This window comes from Triturus cristatus, chromosome 10, assembly GCF_964204655.1.
Source record: "Triturus cristatus chromosome 10, aTriCri1.1, whole genome shotgun sequence".
NCBI classification, from domain to species: Eukaryota; Metazoa; Chordata; class Amphibia; order Caudata; family Salamandridae; genus Triturus; species Triturus cristatus.
In genome coordinates this window covers 870,548,994-870,573,617 of record NC_140593.1, presented here as the reverse complement: position 1 = coordinate 870,573,617, position 24,624 = coordinate 870,548,994, and the positions used below count along the sequence as shown (strand labels likewise).

The following is a 24,624-nucleotide window of genomic DNA, read 5'->3' as shown; positions in this document are numbered from 1 at the left end:
TTTTATTTCAGGAAGGTTAAGCGTTTCGAACTGTCTTGATGTGGTACAATTTGATCTATGAAATTCATCTTTGCAAGTGTTGAATAATGATCTACGGAACATAGTTTGTATATAATGTACATAGGAACTACAATTCCCATAATGCTTCATTAAGGGCAACATGAAATATCAGTATGAAAAGAAATTAATGTAGGACTTACCCAACGATGATCAGGACCTTGTGTCTAAATGCCTTGGTGTTAGTGGTGTGAATAAACTCTTGACAACTTTGTAAGGGAGTCCTCCAATCCGCCTCAATAGCAGAAAAAAACGGGATGCGGCACACCAGGAGTCAGCACATATCATTTATTGTGCACCAAAGTTAAATACGACATACAGATATATGTTTGCTCTCATATAGAGGTGGATATTTATCCTCCACAGGCAAACAGTGTTTTACGGAGTATAACTCAATGCCACAATGTGTCTTAACATCAGATATTTGGGAGTCCTAGACTATGGCAAATTAGTAGTTATTTTCAGTGTCCCAGAAAAGGACCAACATCTATGTTAACTAGAAGGACCATCTCGGTCTAATTCAATTCAGTGGTTTCTTTGGTCTTGAGGACCAGACACACTGCTTTAATATGGCACTGCCATGTATGATTGAGAATTCTTGTTTTTCATGAGATCCATGAGGGACACTGGCTTATTTTGTGTGTAGTCAAACATAAATAGTGCCAAGACTAGGTTTTAAATAACAAACTACACCTCAATTTTAATTTTAAAAGTACGAGAGATCTCCTCCAATTTTCAAAATTATTTTCTGCTCTAACTACATCTCTACATGGAGCATAAACTTAAAGCCCTGTTTTTCATGGTTTCCTAGAAGTACCTATCGTTGATCTACTGGCAGTGCCACCTCTGTGGCATCCAAAATTCAAATCATATTGCAGTGATATCATGAGCAAGTGATAGGAACTTTTGGTGATATCAGTGATCAGTTTTAATTTGAAGGACACTGTACCCCAAGTTAAGAATTGGGGATCACTATGACATCTCGCTCCGCTTGAACTTAATGAATCAATACTTATCACTTTTCAACTGATTTGCACACCTGTGTGGTACAAATCCTCTCAATAATTGACCAAAAGCAAATTTGCATTACAGGTTAAAACACAGCATCATCACCTTAGTGCATCTGTGGCTGACTTTAGGAACATCATGGCTCAGGCAGCTAAGTTCATTGTGAGACAGATTATATAAGGGATAAAGTACCCCCCTGCCATTCATTATAAGGATATTGCAAGTCACCAAGGAGTTCCATAAATATAGAGAGGAAAAAGGCTGAATGCCGAGTTCCTTTATAAGGTTATGGATCTCCAAGGTGACTTGCAATATCCTTATCATGTACGGCTGGGGCACTTTATCCTATGTAACACATGGTCACATCACCATCGCTCCCACAAACCACTGAAAATCTTGGTGTGTAGCTCTTTAATTTGAAAGAAACAGGATGTTTGAAAACATGAAGAATAAAAATAGAACCTCTAGTGCAAAGTTAAACACATCAAAAACCTGTTAGATGTTTTTTGAAAAAAGATATTAGAAACAGCTCAATACAAGTCAGTTTAAGAAAGAAAAGCTGCATTAGTTCAGAATGTGTAGAAACATTTAGAAATATTTTAAATGTTGTATATTTATCTATGGAATGCAAAAAATAAACATGTTATTTCTGCTAGTAACTGTAATCTAGAAAAAATTAGCAGAACAAACAAAAGCAACTTTAGATTTTGTTGCTTTAAACAGCTTCTCAGTGACCTGGACAGCTTTGATCTGGGCTGCTGGCTTTGCCAGTTAGGCCATCAGTGTTCGACCATAATAACTTATTACAGTTGAGCCCCGACCTCTGTTCTTTATAATTGGAGACAGGGTGCGTCACAAGCAGCCAATTATAAAGAAATTATAGACAGGAGTTTATAGGGGAATTGCAGAATCCCATATATTATAAAAGGTAATGGCACAGAAGTATCAGTGCTAAAACAAAAAAAAATGTTTAATTTAGTTTAATTTAATTTAGAGACATAACTATAACCATATTTTGCCAAATGTTGGGGTCACTGATATTGCTTTTTCTTTACAGTCCGGAACAGTCTTTTACTTTTTCTCTTGTGCTTACACCTCTACCCCACTGCCACCAAGTGAACGTTCCTTCACAGAAACCTTACAAGTGTTAACAGATGTTACAGCGATCCGGAAATCCACCCGCTGCTCTGGGAATTGGAGTTGTTCCTAAACTGCTGATACACTTTTCATTTTCTTTTTCACTTTGCTTGTAACATTGCTTGTCATTTTCTTCTGCTTTCTGCATTCTGTCTCGGCCTAGATGTGTGTTTGACTCAGTTTTGTTTTTGTCCATTTGGCTTGTTATACTTTGTTTCTCTCCCTCTGTCATTTCCACTCTTTCTATGTAAATTTGATTTTGTGGAACATTTCTGTTATTAGAGTTGTGGATAACGTTTTCACTAGAGCCACTGCTCACCTCATCACATGAGCCATTCTTTTTTTGTGCCTTTCCCTGTTTTCCTAATTTTTCTTTCCTTTTCTTGATGTGCATTCCACCTGCCCCTTTTTTGCTTTGGTAATCGTTTGTAGTGCTGTAGAAAGTTGCTCCATTCTGCTTTACAATTTGCGCAACCTTGGTAAGAAACTCATCAACCTGCTCGTGGCATTCCCCAGGCGGTGCTCTATTGTTGAAAGCACAGTACCGGCCCCCACACATTTGAATTAGCTTTCCTAGGGGATTTCTTCCAGAAATATTTATGTATTCTTGGATGGACACACCTTGTAAATCATCTTTTTTTGTGAACAAGACAATCATGTTGTCTGCTGCTTGATTTCCGAACATATTCTTGATTTTCTTAATGGCTTTCATCTCTTCTGATGTATATCGGTCAATCTTCACCACCAACACAAGGACTTGAGGCCTCTGCGCTGAGATACTTGTATGAATCACTTTCAAAACGTGATCATACTTTAGCTCTGTATTACAGAAGCCTGGAGTGTCAGTGACTATAACTTGCCTCCCTCTCCAGTACACCATCTCACTCTTACACGTCAGGTCCACTGATGTTGAGCTGGCTCTGCTGGTAAACTTATCCTCACCCAATATGGTGTTTCCAGAAGCACTTTTCCCAGCTCCTGATTTGCCCAGAAGAATCAATCTCAGATCACTGTCTCCACGGCTCAGACATCTCAGCTTAGAATCTGTTTTGGGATAAAAAATATCAAAGTGTGATAAAGGTGAACATTGAAAGTTCAAATCAATGTCATTTGGATCTGGTAATACACAGGAACATATATGTTTTTGTTCATTTTTATTCAAACTGTTTATTTCAACAGAGTAGGTATTTTGTTTCTCACGCTTTAATGATATATATATATACGCACGCTTCCACTCCTGCTCTGCTGTTTCCACACAGACGTAGCTGGAATCAAGTTTTAAAAGTTTATTAACAGGTGCTCTGACGCGTTTCGGTAGTTTGCACCACCTTTCTCACATCACATATATGTATATATCTATGTATCTCTCAATCTCTCTCTATATACATGTATATATATATATACATACATATTATCTACTGGCGGTCGCCAGTAGGTAGTTATAGTTAGGACCTATTTTCCATAGGAAATCCGCAACATTCTATTTGGAATAATGTTGGCGCCGATTGACGAATCTTCGCAAAATTTTCGAAACTTTTGGCCAGCTCCGGTCCGCTCTTATCCAGAAAATGTCACAGTGATTTGTCAAGCGGGGGCCGAGAAAAAAGGGGGGTCCCAAAACGCGTTTTCCCCATGCATTTTCCCGTAGGACTTGTTGACGCAGCTACAGCCCGAACTGCTGAACGGAATTACACCAAATTTGGCAAAGAGGTAGTCCTCAGTTCAGACTCGTGCCTTTTGCTTAAATGGTGTAAATCCGTTCAGTAGTTCCTGAGAAAATTAGAGTTAAAATGATAGAGCCTAACCACACATCTCATCGTGAGATCTGATTGGCTGTCAGTACTTCATCCAAGAAGTGTTGGCAGCCATCTTGGGACCAATATACATGATAGCACCTCATTAAAAAGCATTGCAGTTAATAGAAGGTTTTAAGACTTTAGTTACGTTATAAATCATTTGTTGATGGTACCATCCTCATTTTAGGAATTGTGGTGTGTTCTAAGGTGATTTTACCATGTGAAAAAGCCTTCTGCTGTGATATCATGATTCATGTTTGAGAGAAAACTATTTTCTCATGCTTTTCCCACAGAGGTTTGGAAGGTGATCTATAAGCTAAACTGAGAGCATATTTTCTGTAAATTCACATTATCTTTCTCAGTCATGTGAGAATGAAGTCTGAAATTCTCAGTAAAACATGTACATCCAACAAGGGCAGAGACTGTCAGTTGATTCCTTTGTGTTCTACTGCAGCTTCCCAGAGTATTCTAAAGAACAACTAGAACGCTAACAGTCCTATTTTTGACAAACGTATTGCACACCTGAAGCCATCTTGATTGGAATAAAGTGGTAACTCTTAAAACATTTAATGTAAAAAGGAACAACATGAGGGGGTTCATTTTGCCATAGAAAGTATGATTAGTGCTGCAGAAAGAAAAATTAGGGTACATTTTGAGTGACTTCTCAAAACCTCTTCTATTTCATTAAAAAATTCTGACATGCAGACTGAAACATGCACTTTCAATACCAGCAGCAGACTTCCCTGGTGAGCAGTAGCTTTACTACAGTGATCTAATAAGCAAATAGAGTGCTAACATTCTGAATTCATGGCAAATGTGTGATACATCTGAATGCCTTCTTGATGGAATCAAAGTAAAAAACTGAAAGTATTTCCTACTGAAGACTGTGGTAAATGAGGAAATTAGGGAACTTTATAACAAATACGTCTCCCAAAATGGCAACGAGAGACAAAAGAGCCCAAATGTAGCCCAAATATCACCCAGATGTAGCCCAAGTATAGCCCAATGACAGAATGTCCCAGAGTGTTCTAACGAACAACTAGAGCGCTTACTGTTTTACTTATGACAAAAGTATGGCACACCTGAAGCCATCTTGATTGGATTAAAGTGGTAACACTTAAAACATTTAATTTAAAAAGGAACACAATGAGGGGGTTCATTTTGCCATAGAAATTATGATTAGTGCTGAAGAAAGAAAAATTAGGGCACATTTTGAGTGACTTCTCAAATCCTCTTCTATTTCATTAAAAAATTCTGATATGCAGACTGAAACATGCACTTTTAATACCAGTAGCAGACTTCCGTGGTGAGCAGTAGCTTTACTACAGTGATCTAATGAGCAACTAGAGTGCTAACATTCAGAATTTATGGCAAATGTGTGACATATCTGAATACCTTCTTGATGGAATCAAAGTAAAAAACTGAAAGCATTTCCTTCTGAGGAGACTGCAGTAAATGAGGAAATTAGGAAACATCATAACAAATAAATCTCCCATCAACAGTTTGTGGCCAGTTTTCATTTTGTTTGGGACATAGTACTTACCGGTGCCTGTTCATGATCACCCTGTCTCCCTCCCGCCGCCGCATTTGCCAACTCCGCGGCCACTGTGAGGAGGGGGACTCCATCTCCCAGGGTACTCAGCGCCTAAGCCGGAAGCCGGCGTGGTAGCATACGCGCCTGGAGGCGCTTTAAATTGCAGCACAGCCCCCGCGTTGCGGGACAGTGCGCGGGCTAAGCCGGGCTAAGCCCAGGCAAAGGGCGGGCCGTCTGCGGCCATCAGAGGCCAAAGGAGGCCGGGCTGGGCCATGTCCCGTTCACCTGCCCATGGTTCTAGTCGCCTACTGAATAGTCCAACGTATATGCCTGGACACTAGCAGACATATATCTCGTGCTGCTATTCAGGTGACTTTACTATAAGCTGCACAAATGACTGTCCTGGTATAACGTATATTGTATTGGGGTAGACTGTATTAATGCTGTGGGATTCGTGTTGAGTCTGATCTGTTTTTGGCATCGTAATCTTCCTAGTTTTGTGCACTTAATATGACGGGGCCTACAACTGGGATACTTAGCCCCGATTCATCTGATCATGGTCAAAACTAAGAACTCCCAGCTGAGGGCAGAGGGAGGGGTAAAAGGGACTCTAGATGCCTTTATCATAAGAGCTGAATCGCTTCTAGCACATGAGATCCAATTGACTGAGCACAGACTATCATTGGATTCTCTAATAGCTAAGAAGCGATCCTCCTTGGGAAATATAGCCTCTTGCTTAACGCCCTGTGGACGGGTGCATTTCATCCAATCCACTCTAGCCCATGCGATTCAGTCTGACACTACTGACATTACTGACACTACTGACGCAGCGACAACAGTTGATTTAAGCCTACAGGGGGATCTTATGATAGTAGGCCCTACTGGGCCGTCCACTGGTAGCCTAAATGCAGCGAATGGAATGCATAGCACAGGTGATATTCAGACGGTTACCCAACAGAGAATAGCGCAAGGGGACGACTCAAGGGAGGGGTCTAGAGCCCAATTAGTAACAAGGGAGGCCGACCCTACATGGAGCCCCAGTAGAGAAGTAGTTACACGCTCTAAAAGATCGCAAGTTTTAGCGGGGCTTGCAGAGTCGGGTGGACCACAATGTTCTACTCGCGTTAGCAAACCTTCCCGAAAAGGGCCGGCAAAGTCCACCAAAGGTACTAGTATGAACCTTGAGAATACAGGATGCCCAACCTGTCATAGTGAAAGAGGGACGGATGGGCTCCAAGAAATCATCTTAGCGTTAGAAAAAAAAATGGAACAGCTCTTCCTTCAATATTTGGGGCCTGTAATGACTAAAATCTCCAATATGGAAGGGACAATGAGCAGCTTAGTTGATAACAATAGGGGAAAATCAACCGGGAATATCCCACAGGGGAGGGAGGAGGGGTCCATAGCGGCTGACCACAGGAAAAAGGATGTAATCAATATGGAGATCACTCAGAGCGAGCACACAGAGCTAACCCTGGATCCAGAAAAGACTAGCAATAAGGATCTTTGCTGTAAGGCCCCAGGTAATCTACGAATTCCATATGAGTCGCTTGGGACAAAAGGAGCCCAAGAAGACCTCTAAGAACATCAGTAGGGACTGTACCCAGAGCACTCCAGGTCTCCAGATATTAGATTTACCTCCGGCCTCCTGTCCTTACTCAATAGTGCTAGTAGGAGTACCAGGGATAAGTAATGACAGTGAAGAATTGGTTAGCACACTAATAAACAAGGCTTCGCACTAGATCCATAATAATATACCAGTAAGGAGATTTCAGCATGAGCACATCCTTATGGCTAGGAGGGTGGCTTGGATTGGGGGTAGTGAGAAAAAATTTGCAGGTGACTGTGTCATCGTAAATTTTAGACACCCGGAGCTAGTCAAAGACCTACTAGATAACCGGCATGGGGAGAGTGAGAGAGGGTCTTGCATAAGGATGCTTCCACTGTATTTTTTTTACAGGGACAGCGCCCTTGAACGTGGGCAGAGTTTGCAACGGCCATGGATAACTAAGAAAGGCAGGGAGGATATTACTCGTTTAGCATCAAATAGATTTGCACCTCTCTCTAGCATTTCTGCCCTGGACGAACAAGATTGACTGGTGAGAACGGGAAGTGTTGTGGCCGAGAGTGAACTAGACACCCAATGGAATGTTGGAGACACAAATCCATCAGAAGAACATGATCAGGATTTAAAAATTGGTACACCCGTAGGGTTGGAGAGGGATGTGGAAGACACATCTCTGAAAGTAACTGGTTCAGAGATGGGTCTCCCTCCAAGGAAGATAAGGGGAGGGATTAGTGGCCTTGATTTAACAACCATGGAGTTGAGGCTGACTTCCTGGAACATTGCAGGACTTGCAACTAAAATCCCTAACACAGAATGGCAAGTTTTTATTAAAAGGTATAAAGTCATCTGTCTCCAGGAAACATGGGAGACGGAAAACAGTGTGTCATTCTTGGAGGGATACAAATTGTTCTCAGTCCCGGCCCGTAAATCATCAATGGGGTGAGCCAAGGGTGGCTTAATTACATATGTGGCATTGACGCTGCAAGGGAGTTGGCATGATTTGGGGTGGGTCTCTGGTTGTCTGCAGGGCATAAGATACATTACAAAGGGCCTAAAGCTTATTTTTATAAATTTTTATAACGCGGGATAATCCATGTCAAACTTGGCGGAGCTGGAGGAGAGATTGACGGGGTTACTCGACACAGGGGACACAAGTACCCAGCTGATTCTTATGGGGGATTTTAACAGTCATCAGTGCCCCTATTTGAAATGGGAAGGAGGAATTTGGGATGCTTGCCCCTCTATTAAGGGATGGCATACAGAGCACTCCAGTGAGGGCATGGCACTAGGCACAATATTGGGCAAGTTTGCCTTAACTCATACGATGGACCTGATTGATGGTGGGTCACCTAACACAATAACTCCCTCCTTTAAGGGACGGGGATGTGATTCTATCATCGATTATATCTTTGTTTCTAATGCACTAATTGGTAGGGTTAGCCATTTTATGATAGTTCCTAGCGCATTTAGTGATCATAACCCGTTGGAATTGACATTAAGTGTTATTGACTATTCCACTAAAGCGGATAAAAGGCTCACCGTGGGACAGTATAAGGCAAAGGACCAGGGCAGGAGAATTAAATGGAGCAAGATTGATGGGATAGCACTCCATAGAGCGCTCCTTGTAAATGGTGACAGCCAGACTTGGAGGTGTCTGGATACTACGGTAGAGGGGAGTGACTTGATCGCAGCGTTTGAGGGTACCGCCCAGCATATTGATAGTCTTCTGAGGAGCAAAATAAATACGCAGGTTGACCACTGCCCTAGATGGTTCGACAAGGAATGTTCTAGGGCTCACAGGAACTTGAAGCAGGCACTCAAAACAGTCCCAAAGGACAGAGGTACGATAGTTGACTGCAGGAGTCGGTACAAAAAGGCGATTAATTTGAGGAAAATCTTCCTACAATCCCAGGCCTGGGAGTCACTAAGAGAGGCTGCAGGGCTCCACGATATGAATAGCTTCTGGAGGGTAATAAATGACCCGTGCTTTCAAGCCCCTAATAAACCACAAGTGGCGTCCCATATTTTGCCAGAAGCTTGGGTAGCGCATCTTACAAGCCTATATAATCGGGGCATTCAAGAGACGCAGCAAATTCAAGATATAGGACTCCCCGCGGGTGACTGGATACCTTTTACGGTAGCTGAAGTAAAGTTAGGAATAGATGGCCTGGTACTGAGAAAGGCGCCAGGGCCTGACGGGATTCCCCCTGATTTATTTAAAAGTCAAGCAGACCTCTGGGCCCCCATACTGACTAGGGTATTTAACACAGCCAGTAAGGTGGGCATGCCAAGATCTTGGTCCACTGCTGTCATCGTGCCAATCTTTAAAAAGGGAAACAGAAATGATCCACAATGTTATCATCCAATATCCCTTATAGATGTCACGGCGAAGGTCATGGGGAGAGTTATTTTAAATCGTTTACTGGACTGGGCTGAGGAACACAATATCATTACTGACGTCCAGTATGGGTTTCGAAATGGGCGCTCTACTACAGATCAGTGCCTCAATCTTTATCATTTGGTGGCCAAATACACCCTGGCCAGGGAAGGCACCGTATATTTGGCATGTATGGACCTCTCAGCAGCTTTCGACTGTGTTAACAGAAGGAAGTTGTGGGAAATCCTGGGAGCTATGGGTATTGACCCAGGACTGATACAAGCCCTACAAATGCTACATTGTAACACAACGGCACGGGTAAGATTCACTGATGATGGTGACCTTACGGAAGACTTCCGGTGCCAGGGTGGGGTGCGGCAAGGCTGTATCCTAGCTCCCTTTTTGTTCACACTTTACATAAATGGGTTAGATAAGGCGCTGGGAGCACTGAAGGCAGATTGCCCTTGCATTGGGAGGAGAAGTATAACAGTCCTCCTATATGCAGACGATGCGGTTCTTTTGGCGCGTACAGGAAGGAGCTTACAGGTCCTTATTAGTGGATTTGTCAGATTTATGGTGGATTTAGATTTAGTGCCCAACCTCTCAAAATCATATATCATGGAAGTGGGCAAGACGCCATCCAAGAACTGCAGTTTCACAATTGGAGCCCACAAACTTGAAAAAGTACAATTTTTTAATTACTTGGGGATTGTTTTTGATAAAGATCTTAACTTCAAGCGTCTAGCAAGACACAAATGTAGCCAACATCCTAGTGCTGTGGGGTCGATTATGAACTATGCGACCAGATTGGGCCGCTGGTCACCGCATGAAATAGCACAATTATATAGCTCGGTATGCTGTGCAAAGACCCTGTATGGGAGCGAGGTGTGGGGTTTTACAGATGTGGGAAAAATCCAACTGGAAGAAGATAAGTTTTTAAAAAGGCTTTTGCAAGTGCCAAAATGTATACCCTCCTTCATTGCTCATGAAGAGCTGGGTATTGCCTATCTCAGTGATAAGGCCGGCCTCAAACCAATTATTTGTTGGATAAAAATTTGGACAAATCCTGAGGCAAGCCTAAGTAGACTTATCCTAGAGGACTGTATGAGAGGGGATAAGGGGTCCCAAATACCATGGCTTAAATATGTAAGGGATGTCTTGACTAGTTTGGGCCACAATTTTTTTTTTTATGAACCTCGTACACTGGTCAGCAGAGACAAGGGTGGTATAAAGACAGATTTTATGCAGCATTTAGGTAGGGTCAGAGAGGAAAGAGAAGGGCGGAAATTTACAGTAAGGTTACATCAGCTCACCAAAGCAACCCGGGCATGGAATTTTAACTTTCGAACATGTACAATAGACAGGATAGATTTTTAATGTCCAGATTTAGGCTAAATCTTTTGCATCATATCCTGTCGGTGCCAGCGGGTTTTGTACATGATGTAAGTTTAAAAAGGTGTTGCGGCTGCGATCTCAGATCTCCGCAAGACACCCTTCATTTCGTCCTATTTTGCCCGTTCTATGCTCACCCAAGGTCTCAGTTTTTAAAAACAATTTTAAGACGTTCCAATATAATATAAGACAGGCTAAAGTGGCCCTTTTATTTCTTAAACTTGCTTCTGATCCTTTCACCCTATTCAGTACAGTACACTTCTTACGTCTGGCAGTTAAATTAAGAAAGACCAGAGGAGAGGATTAATTATGTAGTTTTAAATAAAGGGGGAAGGTCTGAAAGATTTATATTTAGATTGGTACAGTAAATTTTGCAGTAAGAATTGTGCATTTCATGATCTCTCCTTCCATGCGATGGGGGAAAACCCTACATGGCTTAATGAATAGAGCATTGTACAGAATTGTCCCGGTGTTTAATGCTCATATTACTGTATTTTTTTTATCATTATTGTTTTAATGTGAAATATGTAAATTGGGTTGAATTTTTTAATGGAAGAAGGTCCGAATATAATATGTATCTTTTATGGTTATTTTTAATATCCGAATAAAGATTATTTGAATTTGAATTTGAAATCTCCCAAGATGGCCACCAGAGACAAAAGAGCCCAAATACAGCACAAATATCACCCACATGTAGACCACATGTAGCCCAATGACAGAAGTGTGCAAAACACTTATTTTTTGTGTATTTGCAGTTTTATATAGTGCAGACTTGTCAGGTATTGGAGTGCTTTACATGAGCATTGGTTACATCACACAAGATCAAATTCGTTTTGGTTGTAGGCATGGGGAGATTAAGTGATTTGACTAGAATCACAGAATGTTGAGCTGAAGCAGAAACTCCAACCTGGTTCCCCTGTTGCAAAGTCTACAGCTCTGGAAGTAACACCACATCCTCTCCCCTAAGTGGAACATTTAATCAAGTGGTCAACTGGATAAAAAACATAAAGATTACAAATAATGTAAAAGTTATTTGTCCCTATTTGAAAACTCAGAAAATATGTCCTCATTTTCGTTTTTTAGAGCACTAACCATAATTTTGATGCAAATAAGACCCTCTCATATATGTAATTTCTAAAGGAAATGCTCTAGGTATTACAGTTTTGATTACATCAAGATGACGTCAGGCGTTCCACACTTTTATACTAAATATAGAATGTTAGCAATCTAGTTGTTCATTGGGATACTGTTGAGAGGCAGAGGCCAGGGGCACGGACTCTGAAAATTGAAGGCAGGTAGGTGAGTGCAGAGGCAACAATTTGACCACACTGGGCAGGCAGGAAGGGCAGTGGCAGCACAACAGACTATGGAGGGCAGTGGAAAGGGAGGCAGGGGCAACAAACCAACAATACAGGACTGGCAAGAGAGGCTGTGGCAATATAATAGACCATTGTGGGCAGAAGGAAGAGGCAGTGGTAGTACAACCATAAATGCCAACAGACCCGTTTCAGCGAGGAAACGTCCAATGTTTTTAAGCTTAAATGGGCTTTATTTGATCTGTCTCCTGTCTACAATCTCCTCTTTTTCAATGTAACTAAAAGGGGAAAATAAATACCCCAGTTTTTTTCGAAATCTCCTTCTTACCAAGTTCAAAATGTTCGCAAGTATGATACATTGGATCATGGTAGGCAGGAGGAATTGGGGTAGGGACATGGACTCGGATAACAGAGGACAGGAGGGACATGGAGAGGTGCACCAAACTGACCCTACAGGGCAGGCATCAGGGTTTGCAGCAGCACAATACACCACACAGGGCATGCGGGACGGGAGTGCAGCACAACAATCCGTAGAAATCAATAGGGAGGGGACAGGACCATGCACATGGACAACAGAGAACAGAGGGAAAAGAGGCAATGGTAGCTAGTTGACCATAATGGACAGGCAGGAGAGAAAGCTGCATCATAACAGACCATAAAGGGCAGGAGGGACGGATCAGGGGCATTACAAAGGAACAGACAAGCCAGGAGGGAGGGAATAGGGGTCTGCACATGGAAACAGAGGGCTGGGGGCAAGGGGGCAGGGCAGGAGCAGCAAGATGACCATGGAGGTCAGGCAGGAGGGGCACTAGAAACAAGACACACCATCGAGAGCAACAGTGAGACTATGATGGCATACACACAGACCATGGAGGGAAGGTGGGAGGGGGTCAGAGGCAGCTAGCTGACCACACAGGGAAGGTGGGAGGGGCCATGGCAGCACAGAAGACCATGCATGGCAAGCTGGAGCGTTAGTGGCAGCACAATGGCTATGATGGGCAAGAAGGAGGGTGCAGGGGCATGCACAAAGGACCATGGAGGATAGAAAGGAGGGTCAGGACCTGGGCACAGACAAGAGAGTTCAGGGGAAGGGGCCTCACAACAGACCGCGCGGGGCAGGCAGGAGGAGCAGTTGCAGCACAACAGACCAGGGAGGGCAGAAGGGTGTGGCAGTAAAATGGACCATGGAGGACAGGAGGAAGGGGATAGGGGCATGGCATGTGGACAGGCAGGGTGGAGGTGGCAGGGACAGGTTACAGTCATCTGACAATGCTAGGCAGGTGGGAGGGGAGTGGCAGCTCAACAGGGCACTGAGAGTAGATAGGAGTGGCAGGTCCATGGAACATGGTGGGCAAAAAGGATGGAGCAGGGGCATGCACAAAGACATCGGAGAGCAGGGGGAAGGAGAATAGGGGCAGCAAGCTAAGCACAGAGGCTAAGCAGGAGGTCAATGATGGGCCATAGAATTGGGCAATGGAGGGCAGGAGGAGTGGACTGGTACATCATGCTAAATGGAGGGCAGTGGCTGCACATCAGGCCATGCATGGCAGGAGGGAGCAGGCTAGTCCATGGATTCAGACAACAGAGGATACGGAGGAGGTGGATGGGGCAGCAAGCTAACTGTTCAGAGAAGGTGGGTATTAGGAACGTTATTGTTTTTAAAATGTGTGTCTGTACGAACTACTTAAAATATGAACAAGTATGCAGCATAATCTCACTTTTATTCAGGAAGAAGAGGACGTTTGTGACAGTGACTCCGGGCTCACTTGGCAGAAACACCCCCTGACCCTCCAACCCCCATCGCAAAATATAATGCCCATGAAAAGGGTAGGTGGACGCAGTGTTATATAGAACATAGTCCTGAGAGCACGATTGAAAATGAAAGATATAGTATATGGTATAAACTATGCACCAAAAAGTGTCATATAAGATGACCCGGGCGTGAAATATAATATGCAATACATTGTGCGCAATGACAGATTCATTGGAGAGCGCGAGATAGCACAGGCACTAGCGCATGCTATGCGATATGCGCCTTGGAGTGTAATATGCACAGGGCAGTGTTGTGTAACCTAACTAGTCTCTAAAGTTGTAATATAAAATATGTGCTGGGGTGTGTAACGTTGCATTTGCACTGTGACAAAGATATGGATCCCAGATTGTAATATGTATGGCATAGCGCTGTGCCTTATAACATAGGCATCGAGGAAGGCACATTAGATGGGGCAATATAACCCGTGCGAAGGCAAGTGTGGCATGACATATTCACGGTGTGGTGTTACAGTGCACATGGGCTAGAGAGTGTCATAGCACACGCACTAGCTGGTGGAATATAACACAGAGGTGTGTGGCACTCGGCGGGCACTGGTGGGTGTAACACAGCATTGGGCTCAGCCAGTAGCACGCTGTGTCTCTCAAGTGAGGTGCGTCTCCTTTCCAGAGAGTAAAATAAAAAGTATTACACATCCGGCGGTGGATGTGTGTTTTATTAACCGTGAGGGGGGTTTCTTGCATAGTTTGGTCGAATTTTTGTCGAATCCCCTTTGAATGGCTTGGTGTGCGTGTGTATTTGGAGAGTGCCCACCGGCAGGGGCGCCGGGATTAGGCACGGTAGGGCGTCAGACACGTCAGAGCTTCACTAGCGGTGTAAATACATTCCACATGGATTCATTGTATGCATATCCGCCTTTTAATGAATATCACGCAAATCGTCATGGTGATAGGTACATACGGTTTGCCCAGCATGTCCTAGGTGTTTCTATAAATATATTTTTTAAAAAACAAAAAACAAAGGCCGTCCCCGGGGGATGGGGTCCCTGGGGCCATAAGTGGCCTGAGGAGGGGGGCAACGCAGCCCCCCTCCAAAAGAATTTTTTTAAAAAAGGCCATGACCCAGGGGTTGGGGTCCCCGGGGCTGATTAAGGCATTGGGAGGGTTGCCACGCGGCCCCCTTCCAAATGTATTTTTTTCAACAAAAAAAATTAGGTAGCAGGCCCTGGGGGATGGGGTCCCCAGGGCCAATAAATTAGAAAAAGAAGGGGGCCACACAGCTCTCCTTCTTAAAAAAATAAAAGACCAGCATCGCGCCGGAGGCCACACCCCCTCCTTGCAGCAAACGCGCCCCCTGGCCAGTTGTAAGTTGGGGAATTAATTCCCCTTCAATACTGAGGGTCCCTGAGGGCCAACTAGCCCAACAGGTATCTCCAGTATGCGCCAGGAAGCTGCGTTGCAGACAGGTGTTCTGAGGCCACGCCCCTTTTTACACCTCTATGCAATGCAGCTCTGTGGCGCTTACTGGAGGTACCTAGTGGGCTAGTTTGACCCTAGGGACCCTTAGGATTCAAGGGGACTTAATCTTAGAACGGCCACAGGGTGCGTTTACACAGTGGTGAAGGGAGGGGACGGGGCCTGAGGTGACGTGGGCAAACACGCCCTGTGGCACGTTTTAAGTTGGGGAAATAATTCCCTTTCAATCCTGAGGGACCCTGGGGGCCAACTAGCCCACCAGGTGCTTCCAGTAAGCGCCACTGCTCTGCGTTGCAGAGAGGTGGTGCAGGCCGTGCCTCTTTTTACACCTCTCTGCAATGGCACTTACTGGACGTACCTAGTGGGCTATTTTGCCCCTAGGGACCCTTTTTACACCTCTATGCAACGCAGCTCTGTGGCGCTTACTGGAGGTACCTAGTTGTCTAGTTCGACCCTAGGGACCCTCAGGATTCAAGGGGACTTAATCTCCCAACTTAAAACGGCCACAGGGCATGTTTACACAGTGGGGAAGGGAGGGGACGGGGCCTGAGGTGATGTGTGCAAACACTTCCTGTGGCACGTTTTAAGAGGTAGTTTTAATTCCCTGCCCTATTATATACTAGGGGCTTACAGAGGAGGTCATGCTAATCACAGGGGGACCCCAATGCATAGTGTTCCCTAGTGTATGTAGGTGTTTTCACTGTATTCTGAGTGTCTTTTAACATAGCACTGGCTCTAGGACTGGTTAGTCAGACTCAGCTACCACCAGTATCCGTCTGAAAAAGTTGAGGGTACAGGATGATTTTACAACAAGGCTTCTTTCTGCTCTTCTGTTTGTTCTTTCTGCACGTTATCCTTCTTCTTGCACTTTTCTTCGTCTTTGAGGACTTCTGTTGCTTCTTTCTGCATTTCTTTTTTTTCTTTCTGTGCGTTTTTTCTTCTTTCTTCACATGTCCTATCTCTGTAGGCATAGTTAGAAATTAGCATTTAAAAATTCACTCTATCACAAAGATGATGTCATCAGTGATGTAATTTGAGATGTCATCAGTGATGTCATGAGTGATGTCACTGACCATGTCATGAGTGATGTAATATGTGACGTCATCAGCAGTGTATTGCGGGCACGCGAGTTATAGTTAGCTGAACTAACTATAACGGGGGAATTTCAATGGTTTTTTACGAGTGAAAAGTCCAGCTAACTATAACGCCCCAGAAACCTACGGTTTTCTCAGTGAATATATATATACATATCTCTCTCTCTCTCTCTCTCTCGCTCTCTCTCTCTCTCTCTCTCTCTCTCTATATATATATATATATATATATGCCGTTTCTCGTGCAACCAAGCACGCGTGCACTCCTCTCAAAATTACGCCAAATCCAAACTGCTCCGAAGAGTTTTTATTTCATAAAGCCAAACAAAAAGCACCCTACGCGTTTCGGCGATGCCGCCTTGCTCACGGGTAAGTTTGTTTCAATTACAAACCGCCATTAAATCTAAAACGTTACACTAGTCCAGAACAGAAAAAGGCTATCGGCCACTATAAGATGGCCGATAGCCTTTTTCTGTTCTGAATTCCTTTTAAGCATTAGTCCTTTTTCTATGTTAAATACGTCTTTACGTCATGGACTAGTGTAACTTTTTAGATTTAATGGCGGTTTGTAATTGAAACAAACTTACCCATGAGCAAGGCGGCATCGCCGAAACGCGTAGGGTGCTTTTTGTTTGGCTTTATGAAATAAAAACTCTTTGGAGCAGTTTGGATTTGGCGTGATTTTGAGTGGAGTGCACGCGTGCTTGGTTGCACGAGAAACGGCATAAAAAACCAGGTTGCCTCGGACCTGGAGGTGCACCGCGGCTAGAAGTGTCCCGGCTTCTTCTGAGGATGTGGAACGTAATATATATATATATATATATATATTCACTTAAAAAACCATAGGTTTCACACATGTTATAGTTAGCTGGACATTTCCCTCGTAAAAAACCATTGAAATTCCCCCGTTATAGTTAGCGCAGGCAACTATAACTCACGCGACCGCAATCCTCTGCTGATGCCGTCAGATATTACATCACTGTATTTAGACACCTATTTACCCATGTCTTCTTCCATTAATCTTTAGCTATGCATATATTACAAATATTTATTTTTCAGAAAGACACATATGTAACCAGTGATGTAATATCTGACGTCATCAGCAGAGGATTGCGGTCGCGTGAGTTAGAGTTGCCTGCGCTAACTATAACGGGGGAATTTCAATGGTTTTTTACGAGGGAAATGTCCAGCTAACTATAACATGTGTGAAACCTATGTTTTTTTTAAGTGAATTTGCAAGGTTTTTTTTTTTTTTTAAACCTTTATTGACAGATCGAATAGTACAATTATGGGCCTACAACCGCCTGGGCCGGCCGCTAGGATGGGAAGCAGACATGATAACATAGGCAAACTGTAAATGGACCGGCTGCCGATGCCCACAACATTACCCAAAATTACAGAAAGGTTTCTTATTAACTGTTGTTTAAAACAAAAACGACAACAAACAACAAAAAACAGACATTAGAGCTCCAGAGGCAGAAACTCGCTCCCTCTCGTGCGCGGGGGACAGCAGCTACGATACAGCGCACCACACTACAGTATGGAGAAAGTCGGGGGGGGCAGGGAGAGAACAGCCATCCATCACGCAATATGAAGAAAATAAGAAAAAGACCAGGAACATCAGAGTCAAGGGGACATTGTCACGTCTGGTGCGACCACCAAGGGGGGAGCGCATATGCCCCCACGGTAAGAATTCCATGGGCCCCACATCGAACTCCATTTCTTAGGTTTGCCTCTAACCACATAGACAGTCTTCTCTCGGAACATGCACCAATCCATATTCTCCTTCCACTTTGAAACTGTGGGAGGCCTACTGGAGCCCCAAAGTTGTGCAATGTCCCTTTTAGCGATCATATTGCCCAAAGTAACCCATCGCTCCTGCGCCGCATTACAATCAGTCGGCTCCCACACATTCAACACACATCGCTGAGCCTCAGGAAGCAAAGCGACACCAGTAACCTCCTCCATCACCGCATGCACACCGGTCCAGTAACGTACCACCATCGGACATTCCCATAGAATGTGGAGAAAGGTACCAATCAAGCCACACCCACGCCTACATAGACCGTCGCCTGTGTAGCCCATGTGAAGCAAGCTGGGACCGGTGACATAGACCCTGTGTAGTATCTTTAGCTGCACAAATCGAAGGCGAGCCGGTATGGCGACCTCCTTCGGGGAGGCTACAGCCGCGACCTAATCCTCATCATCCAATTCCAAGCCATCCACGACCCAGACCTCTCGCAAATGTGTTAGGAGATCTGCGCGAGTATTAATCAGTTTTTTGTAAATCAGGGAAATAGTACTATCCGGTAGATAGCCGTCGAGTAGACGGTCCTCCAACGGAGAGGCTTCTGGGATATCTACAGGATTCGGGAAAGCGGTAAGTAGCGCATGGCGAATCTGTGCGTATCGAAAGAACTCCTTGTCAGTCAACTTATATTCCGTCTGAAGAGCTTCAAACGTTTTAATAGCACCTTTCGCCCAAAGATCACTAACACGACTAATTCCAATTATGTCCCATTTCTCAAAGCCCTTGGTACGCCACAGACCGCCCAACTTATCAGACGCATACAATGGAGTCGCACGAGACAGACGGCCCGTCCAACCCGTAGCAGCGGTGGCACAATGCCAAGCACGCACAGCAGCTTTTGTGGGGCCTGTCAATTTGGCGCCACCCGTCACAGAGTAAAGCGCTCTATTAAAATCTCTGCCCGGCAACAGTAGCTTATCCATTTTGTACGCGGGGTTCACCGCCGGACCATATGTCCCACGGTTCACCGCCACCAATTGGGAAGCCCAATAATACCATCTAATATCCGGAAGAGCAATACCACCATCATACCACGGGAGGGTCAGTTTAGCGAGAGCAATACACGATCTACCATCCCAGACTAGCTGCCTCTGCAGGCTCTCCACCTCTCTAAAGTACCGCGTGGGCACCACATCCAGCGTATTCTGCAGTGCATACAAGAAACGTGGGAGCGACATCATTTTGAATAAGGCTGCCCGGCCAAGCGGCGATAGCGGGAGCTTCCGCCAGCGAGCGACATCGGCCCGGAGCCGCTAGAGCGGGGGTAACAGATTCTGGGCGTATCGAACCGCTGGGTTCAGAGACATGTGAATGCCCAAATATTTAAACCCAGAGTGTGAAATCTGAATCAGACAGCCACGGGGGAGAAGAGGGGGGTCGCCAACCAGCACGTAAACACAGGATTTCAACCAGTTAATAACAAGCACGGAGTTGCGCCCAAAGGAGTTTAAGACATCGAATAACACTATCAATGATTTCCGTGGGGAGGTGAGATAGAGCAAGATGTCATCTGCATAGAGTGACACACGATCCTCAAAGGTCGGTGTCCACCGAATACCTGTCAGGGAGGGTTCCCACCTTAACCACGCCGCAAGGGGTTCCAACGCGAGAGCAAACAGAAGCGGGGGCAGGGGGCAACCCTGCCGCGTGCCCCTACCCAGCCCAAAGGGGGCTGACACTCTACCATTCACAACAACCTGCGCCAGCGGTTCCACGTATAATAGCTTCACCCATCCAATGAATCCGGGACCAAAACCAAACTTAGCCAGCACCGCCCAAAGATATGACCATTCCAGCGTGTCGAACGCCATCGTGGCGTCCAAGGACGCCAAAATGGTGGGTTCCTGAATAGTACCAACTCTCGCGATGACTCCATGGAGGCGGCGCAGGTTCAGTGCGGTGTTACGGTGCGGAATAAAAACAGACTGATCCGGATGCACCAGGTCGCCAATGACTTTAATCAGGCGATTAGCTAGCCCCTTAGCGAGAATCTTAGGTTCAGCATTCAGGAGTGAAATAGGCCTATAAGACGCACAGCAATCACGCGGTTTTCCCTCCTTATGAATCACCACAATAGTTGCAAGACGCTGATCCCGCGGGAGGGAGCCGACGTCTAGGGATGCAGTAAACATCTCACGGAGATGAGGCGCCAGCTTATCTGGTCGAAGCTTATAAAGCTCGATCGGAAGACCATTAGGGCCAAGAGCCTTTCCTGAGCGAACCGAGCGAATCGCCGTTGCAATCTCGTCATTCGTTAAAGTAGCATCCATCAATTCCCTTTCCTCAACTGAAAGGCACGGCAATGCAATATCGCGAAGCAGGTGACGAGAGTCATCCTCAGACCTATCCGATACCGGAGAGTAGACGGCACGAAGATGGTCAGCAAAACAGTTCACAATCTCCCCCGGATCGGTAACACTCCCACCATCTGCACGCACAATCACCGGGACAACACGGCTCGCTCGCTCCCTCTTATCCAGCCACGCAATCAACTTCCCAGCCTTGTCACCGACGTCATACAAGCGCCCCTGTTGTTCCCGGCTAATGAGCTTAGCCGCATCCGTAACCAACGCCCAATAATCTGACTGTTTAAGGCGAAGGGCATGGAGTTTATCTTGTGTGACCCCCCGCCCGAGATCCTCCTCCAACTCGGTAATTTCGGACTCTAGGCGAACCACATCCTCGTTTTTACGTCTCTTGGCTAAGGAAATCAAAGACAGGGCCTGGCCACGAATAACCACCTTGAAGGCCTCCCACAATGTTACGGCCGATGTGACTGAGCCCTGATTTTCCACAAAGTACTGATCAAGAGACTTCACCAAAAGAGCACGAGTTGTGGGGTCATGCAAATACCAGGGATTGATCGGTGCCACCCTCCCCCCTACCCCCAAGGCAACATCTAAATGTAACAGCACCGGGGAATGATCAGAGATGCCTCGGGCCAGATGTCTGACTTCCCGAATCAGTTGAGCTTGGGCGGCCGGCATCAGCACATAGTCCAATCTAGATAAGGAGCCGTGGACTGTCGAACTTTAATATTCGGGACCGCGTAGGGGACAGGGCCCTACCCCTGTCCATCTTGGTATTAGCAAACCGCAAATGGTTAATGCGGTATGTACGAGTGCTTTATATATCGTTCTAGCTATGAATGCACTGTGTACACGCTATTCTGCTTCACTACGCGGGTTCCATTTTGGAAGCAGTGGCCATCTTGTCATTGCCCTCACATAGGCTATAATGGAGTAAATACGGGCCTCACAGTACATGGGCTTCTCCTCTGACTTCTCTGTGACCTGGGCAGCTGGCTCTGCTGCCCCGGGTCAAACTGGTCTCACGAGCTCCCCTTCCTCCGTCCACCTGTGATTAGCATCAGGGCTTGACCCGTCATAAAACCCTTTCATTCTACACAATCCTCCGGCTAATCTCTTTCACACCTGCTTGTTCCTGCTTTATGACTTGTTTCCCGAAACAGGAGATGCTCATGTTTATTGGGGGGCCTATTGATATCAAATGTGGGATCTGAACCTTACTGTGTAAATCATTGTGGGCTGGCCGAACTGGAATGTGGGATGGTCATCATGACTCTGCCTTTTCTTTGTAATGTACACTTATAATGGCCGTATCATAAAACCTAGGAATGTATGCTTGAGGCAAGAAAAAGGGTATTTAAGATGAAGTCCGTCCCTATGATTTTCAGCAGTCTCCTGAGAACATACACGCTGCTGTACTTCTAGGATACCTGTAATTGGTCTGCAGCCAATAAACGAATCTTTGACTTCACCCAGAAGACTCTGTGTTTCTGTAGGTCTGGAACAGGGTGAACCCAGAAGTCATAGGGTGTGTGCCCCTGCACCGCTGGGACTAAAATACCCAGTACTTCAGGACACCGGAGTGAAATGTAAACTGGGCTAGCCCCGGGTGCATTGATCTCCAACAATCCACCAGCCCCATAGTGTCGATGAGGCCACCCAGCCAGGAGTGCGCCCCGGGGAGGTCTCTGGGAGGGTGCCGATCCTCTCTACCCGATACAACAGAATTGAAGTCCCCACCCACCAGTAAGAGGCCCTCCGGGAGCCCGAGTAGCAGCCCTCCCAAATCCGCAAAAGTGGTGGTTTGTAACCCAGGGGGAACATAGACAGAAAGCAGACACAAAGTTTGTCCTTCCCACCGACCGACCAGCACAACGTAACGACCCCGGTCATCGTGCACCACCTCATCAATTTCCAGCGGGAGAGAGGCCCGAACCAAAATACCCACTCCTCTGGATCCGGTAGTGAAACCCGAGTGGGCCACCAAACGGTAGCCCCTCCTATTCATTGCATGGCATGAGTTTCCCACCAGATGCGTCTCTTGCAGCAAAACGACATCAGGGGAGAGACGTTTAAGATATTGCAGCACCACCCCTCTCTTCAAGCGGTCCCCCAAACCATTGACATTCCACGTCAAGATGCGTAATCCCCTACCCCCCATCCCCATCGCAACAGTCACCCCACACACTTTGAGAGCCTGAAACAAAACATTGATTGCCTGGTACAAAACAAACACTACCCATAAACAACTCCCCCACCACCACCACCCCCCCAACTCCCGTTACAAACCCCCCCACCCTGCACCCCTGCACAAGACCATCAAACCACCCCAACTCGCAGTGTGCCTGTCGCCCCAACATGAACCTACTCTACGGAAAGAAAGAAAAACCCCCCTGAGGAGGAAGAGTCTCACCAGATACCCCGCAGCCTCCCAATACTGAAGGAAGGGTAACACAATACTAAGGAAAGGCACATAAAATCCAAGTCCGAGGTGAATGCAGGGCTACCCAGGAACTATCAGACAGCTGTTCACAATTAATCCACTGAGTCATCGATCCGTTCCTCCCCGCTGCGTCGACGGTGCAAAGTGTCCAGCCAGTCCTCAGCCATCTCAGGCCGGTCAAAAAAGTAGGTCCGATCCTCTAGTTCAATACGGAGCTTGGCCGGAAAAAGCATCGAGTACTTCAAGCCCATGTCTCGTAGCCGCCGCTTGACAGTCATAAATCCCATGCGCTGTTTTTGGAACGATTGTGTAAAATCAGGGTAGAAACTGATGTCCACATTTTCATACTTCATCGGTCCATTCACACGGGAGGCCTGTAGGATTGTGTCGCGGTCCCTGAAGTTGAAGATCCTGGCGATGATAGGCCGCGGTGGGGCCCCCGGCTTCGGCCGACCCCCCGGAACTCTGTGTGCCCGTTCCACCATGAAAAATTTACTGAGGCCTTTAGGCACTAGTTTATTCAAGATCAGATCTTCAACAAAGAGATCGACCGACCCATCTTCCGACTTCTCCGGCACACCAATGATGCGCACGTTATTTCGCCGGGCCCTACTTTCAAAATCCTCCAGTCTCTTAACAGAGAGATCGCTGAGGGCCCGCAAGCTGCGAACCTCCGTCTGGAGGTCAGAGACATCTGTCGTGAGGCCCGAAGTCGTGAGATCGAGTGAAGTGACTTTTTCACTAGTTTTCTATAGATCCGCCCTCAGTAGGTTGACATCTATCAGCACAGTGTCCAGTTTGTTGGCCAGAGAGTCAAATTGCTGGCGAACCGAGGCCTTCATGGCGTCAATGGCTCCCATGACATCCTGTAATGTCAATTCGATCGACGGAGACTGGCCCTCCCCGACAGCTTCCGAAAGCCCCCCTCGAAAGCTGGGCATAGCGGTCCATGTTGTTTGTTTGGACATAGCCACCTCTCCGGGTAGCTCTAGACTTTTGCTTGTCGCTGTCCAACCGGTTCGCCATTCCACAACAAGGAAAACCAGACCCCGTACACCTCAAGCAGTGATGGACAACCCCCTCCGTCAATGCCACTCCAGAGCCAGCTGATGGCCACTGATCAATCCTGCCGTAAGGCTTCTGCGATCACCCGCGGCCAGACTCGTAGAGGAGAGTCAAAAAATGAAAGTGAAACCAAGGGGGGTGGACCAGCCCGAGACCCTGGAGCCGTTGTTGTTCAATTACAGCTCGGGGACAGTACCAACCCAAGTCCGGGGTGGCGCAGCGGGGTAGGCCTCCTTCTTAAAGTCAGGATAAGTCGAGTTCCCCAAGTCCAATTTAAGTTCTGGAAACGGGAATCACCTCCGCATTAGGTCACCCGTGGTATTCCTTCAAGATATCAGGATGTCAGCCAGGATAGACGTGGGAGGCCGCGCGGGTCGCGGGAGCTCTGTGCCTACGCGTCCATCTAGGCTCCTCCCCCACAAGGTTTTTTAAATGCTAATTCCTAACTATAACGTGTGTGAAACCTATGGTTTTTT

At 46.0% G+C, this 24,624-nt stretch overlaps 1 protein-coding gene across 1 annotated transcript in view; it reads right to left on the bottom strand.

The window, feature by feature from the left end:
• Positions 1–1,644: 1,644 nt before the first annotated feature.
• Positions 1,645–24,624, bottom strand: part of LOC146796139 (GTPase IMAP family member 8-like) — a 177,343-nt gene continuing 154,363 nt past the window's right edge. Inside the window, exon 4 of the mRNA XM_085628526.1 lies at positions 1,645–3,246. Within this exon, the coding sequence (XP_085484652.1) occupies positions 2,213–3,246 (1,034 nt within the window). The 3' untranslated portion in view covers positions 1,645–2,212. The remainder of the gene's footprint in view (positions 3,247–24,624) is intronic.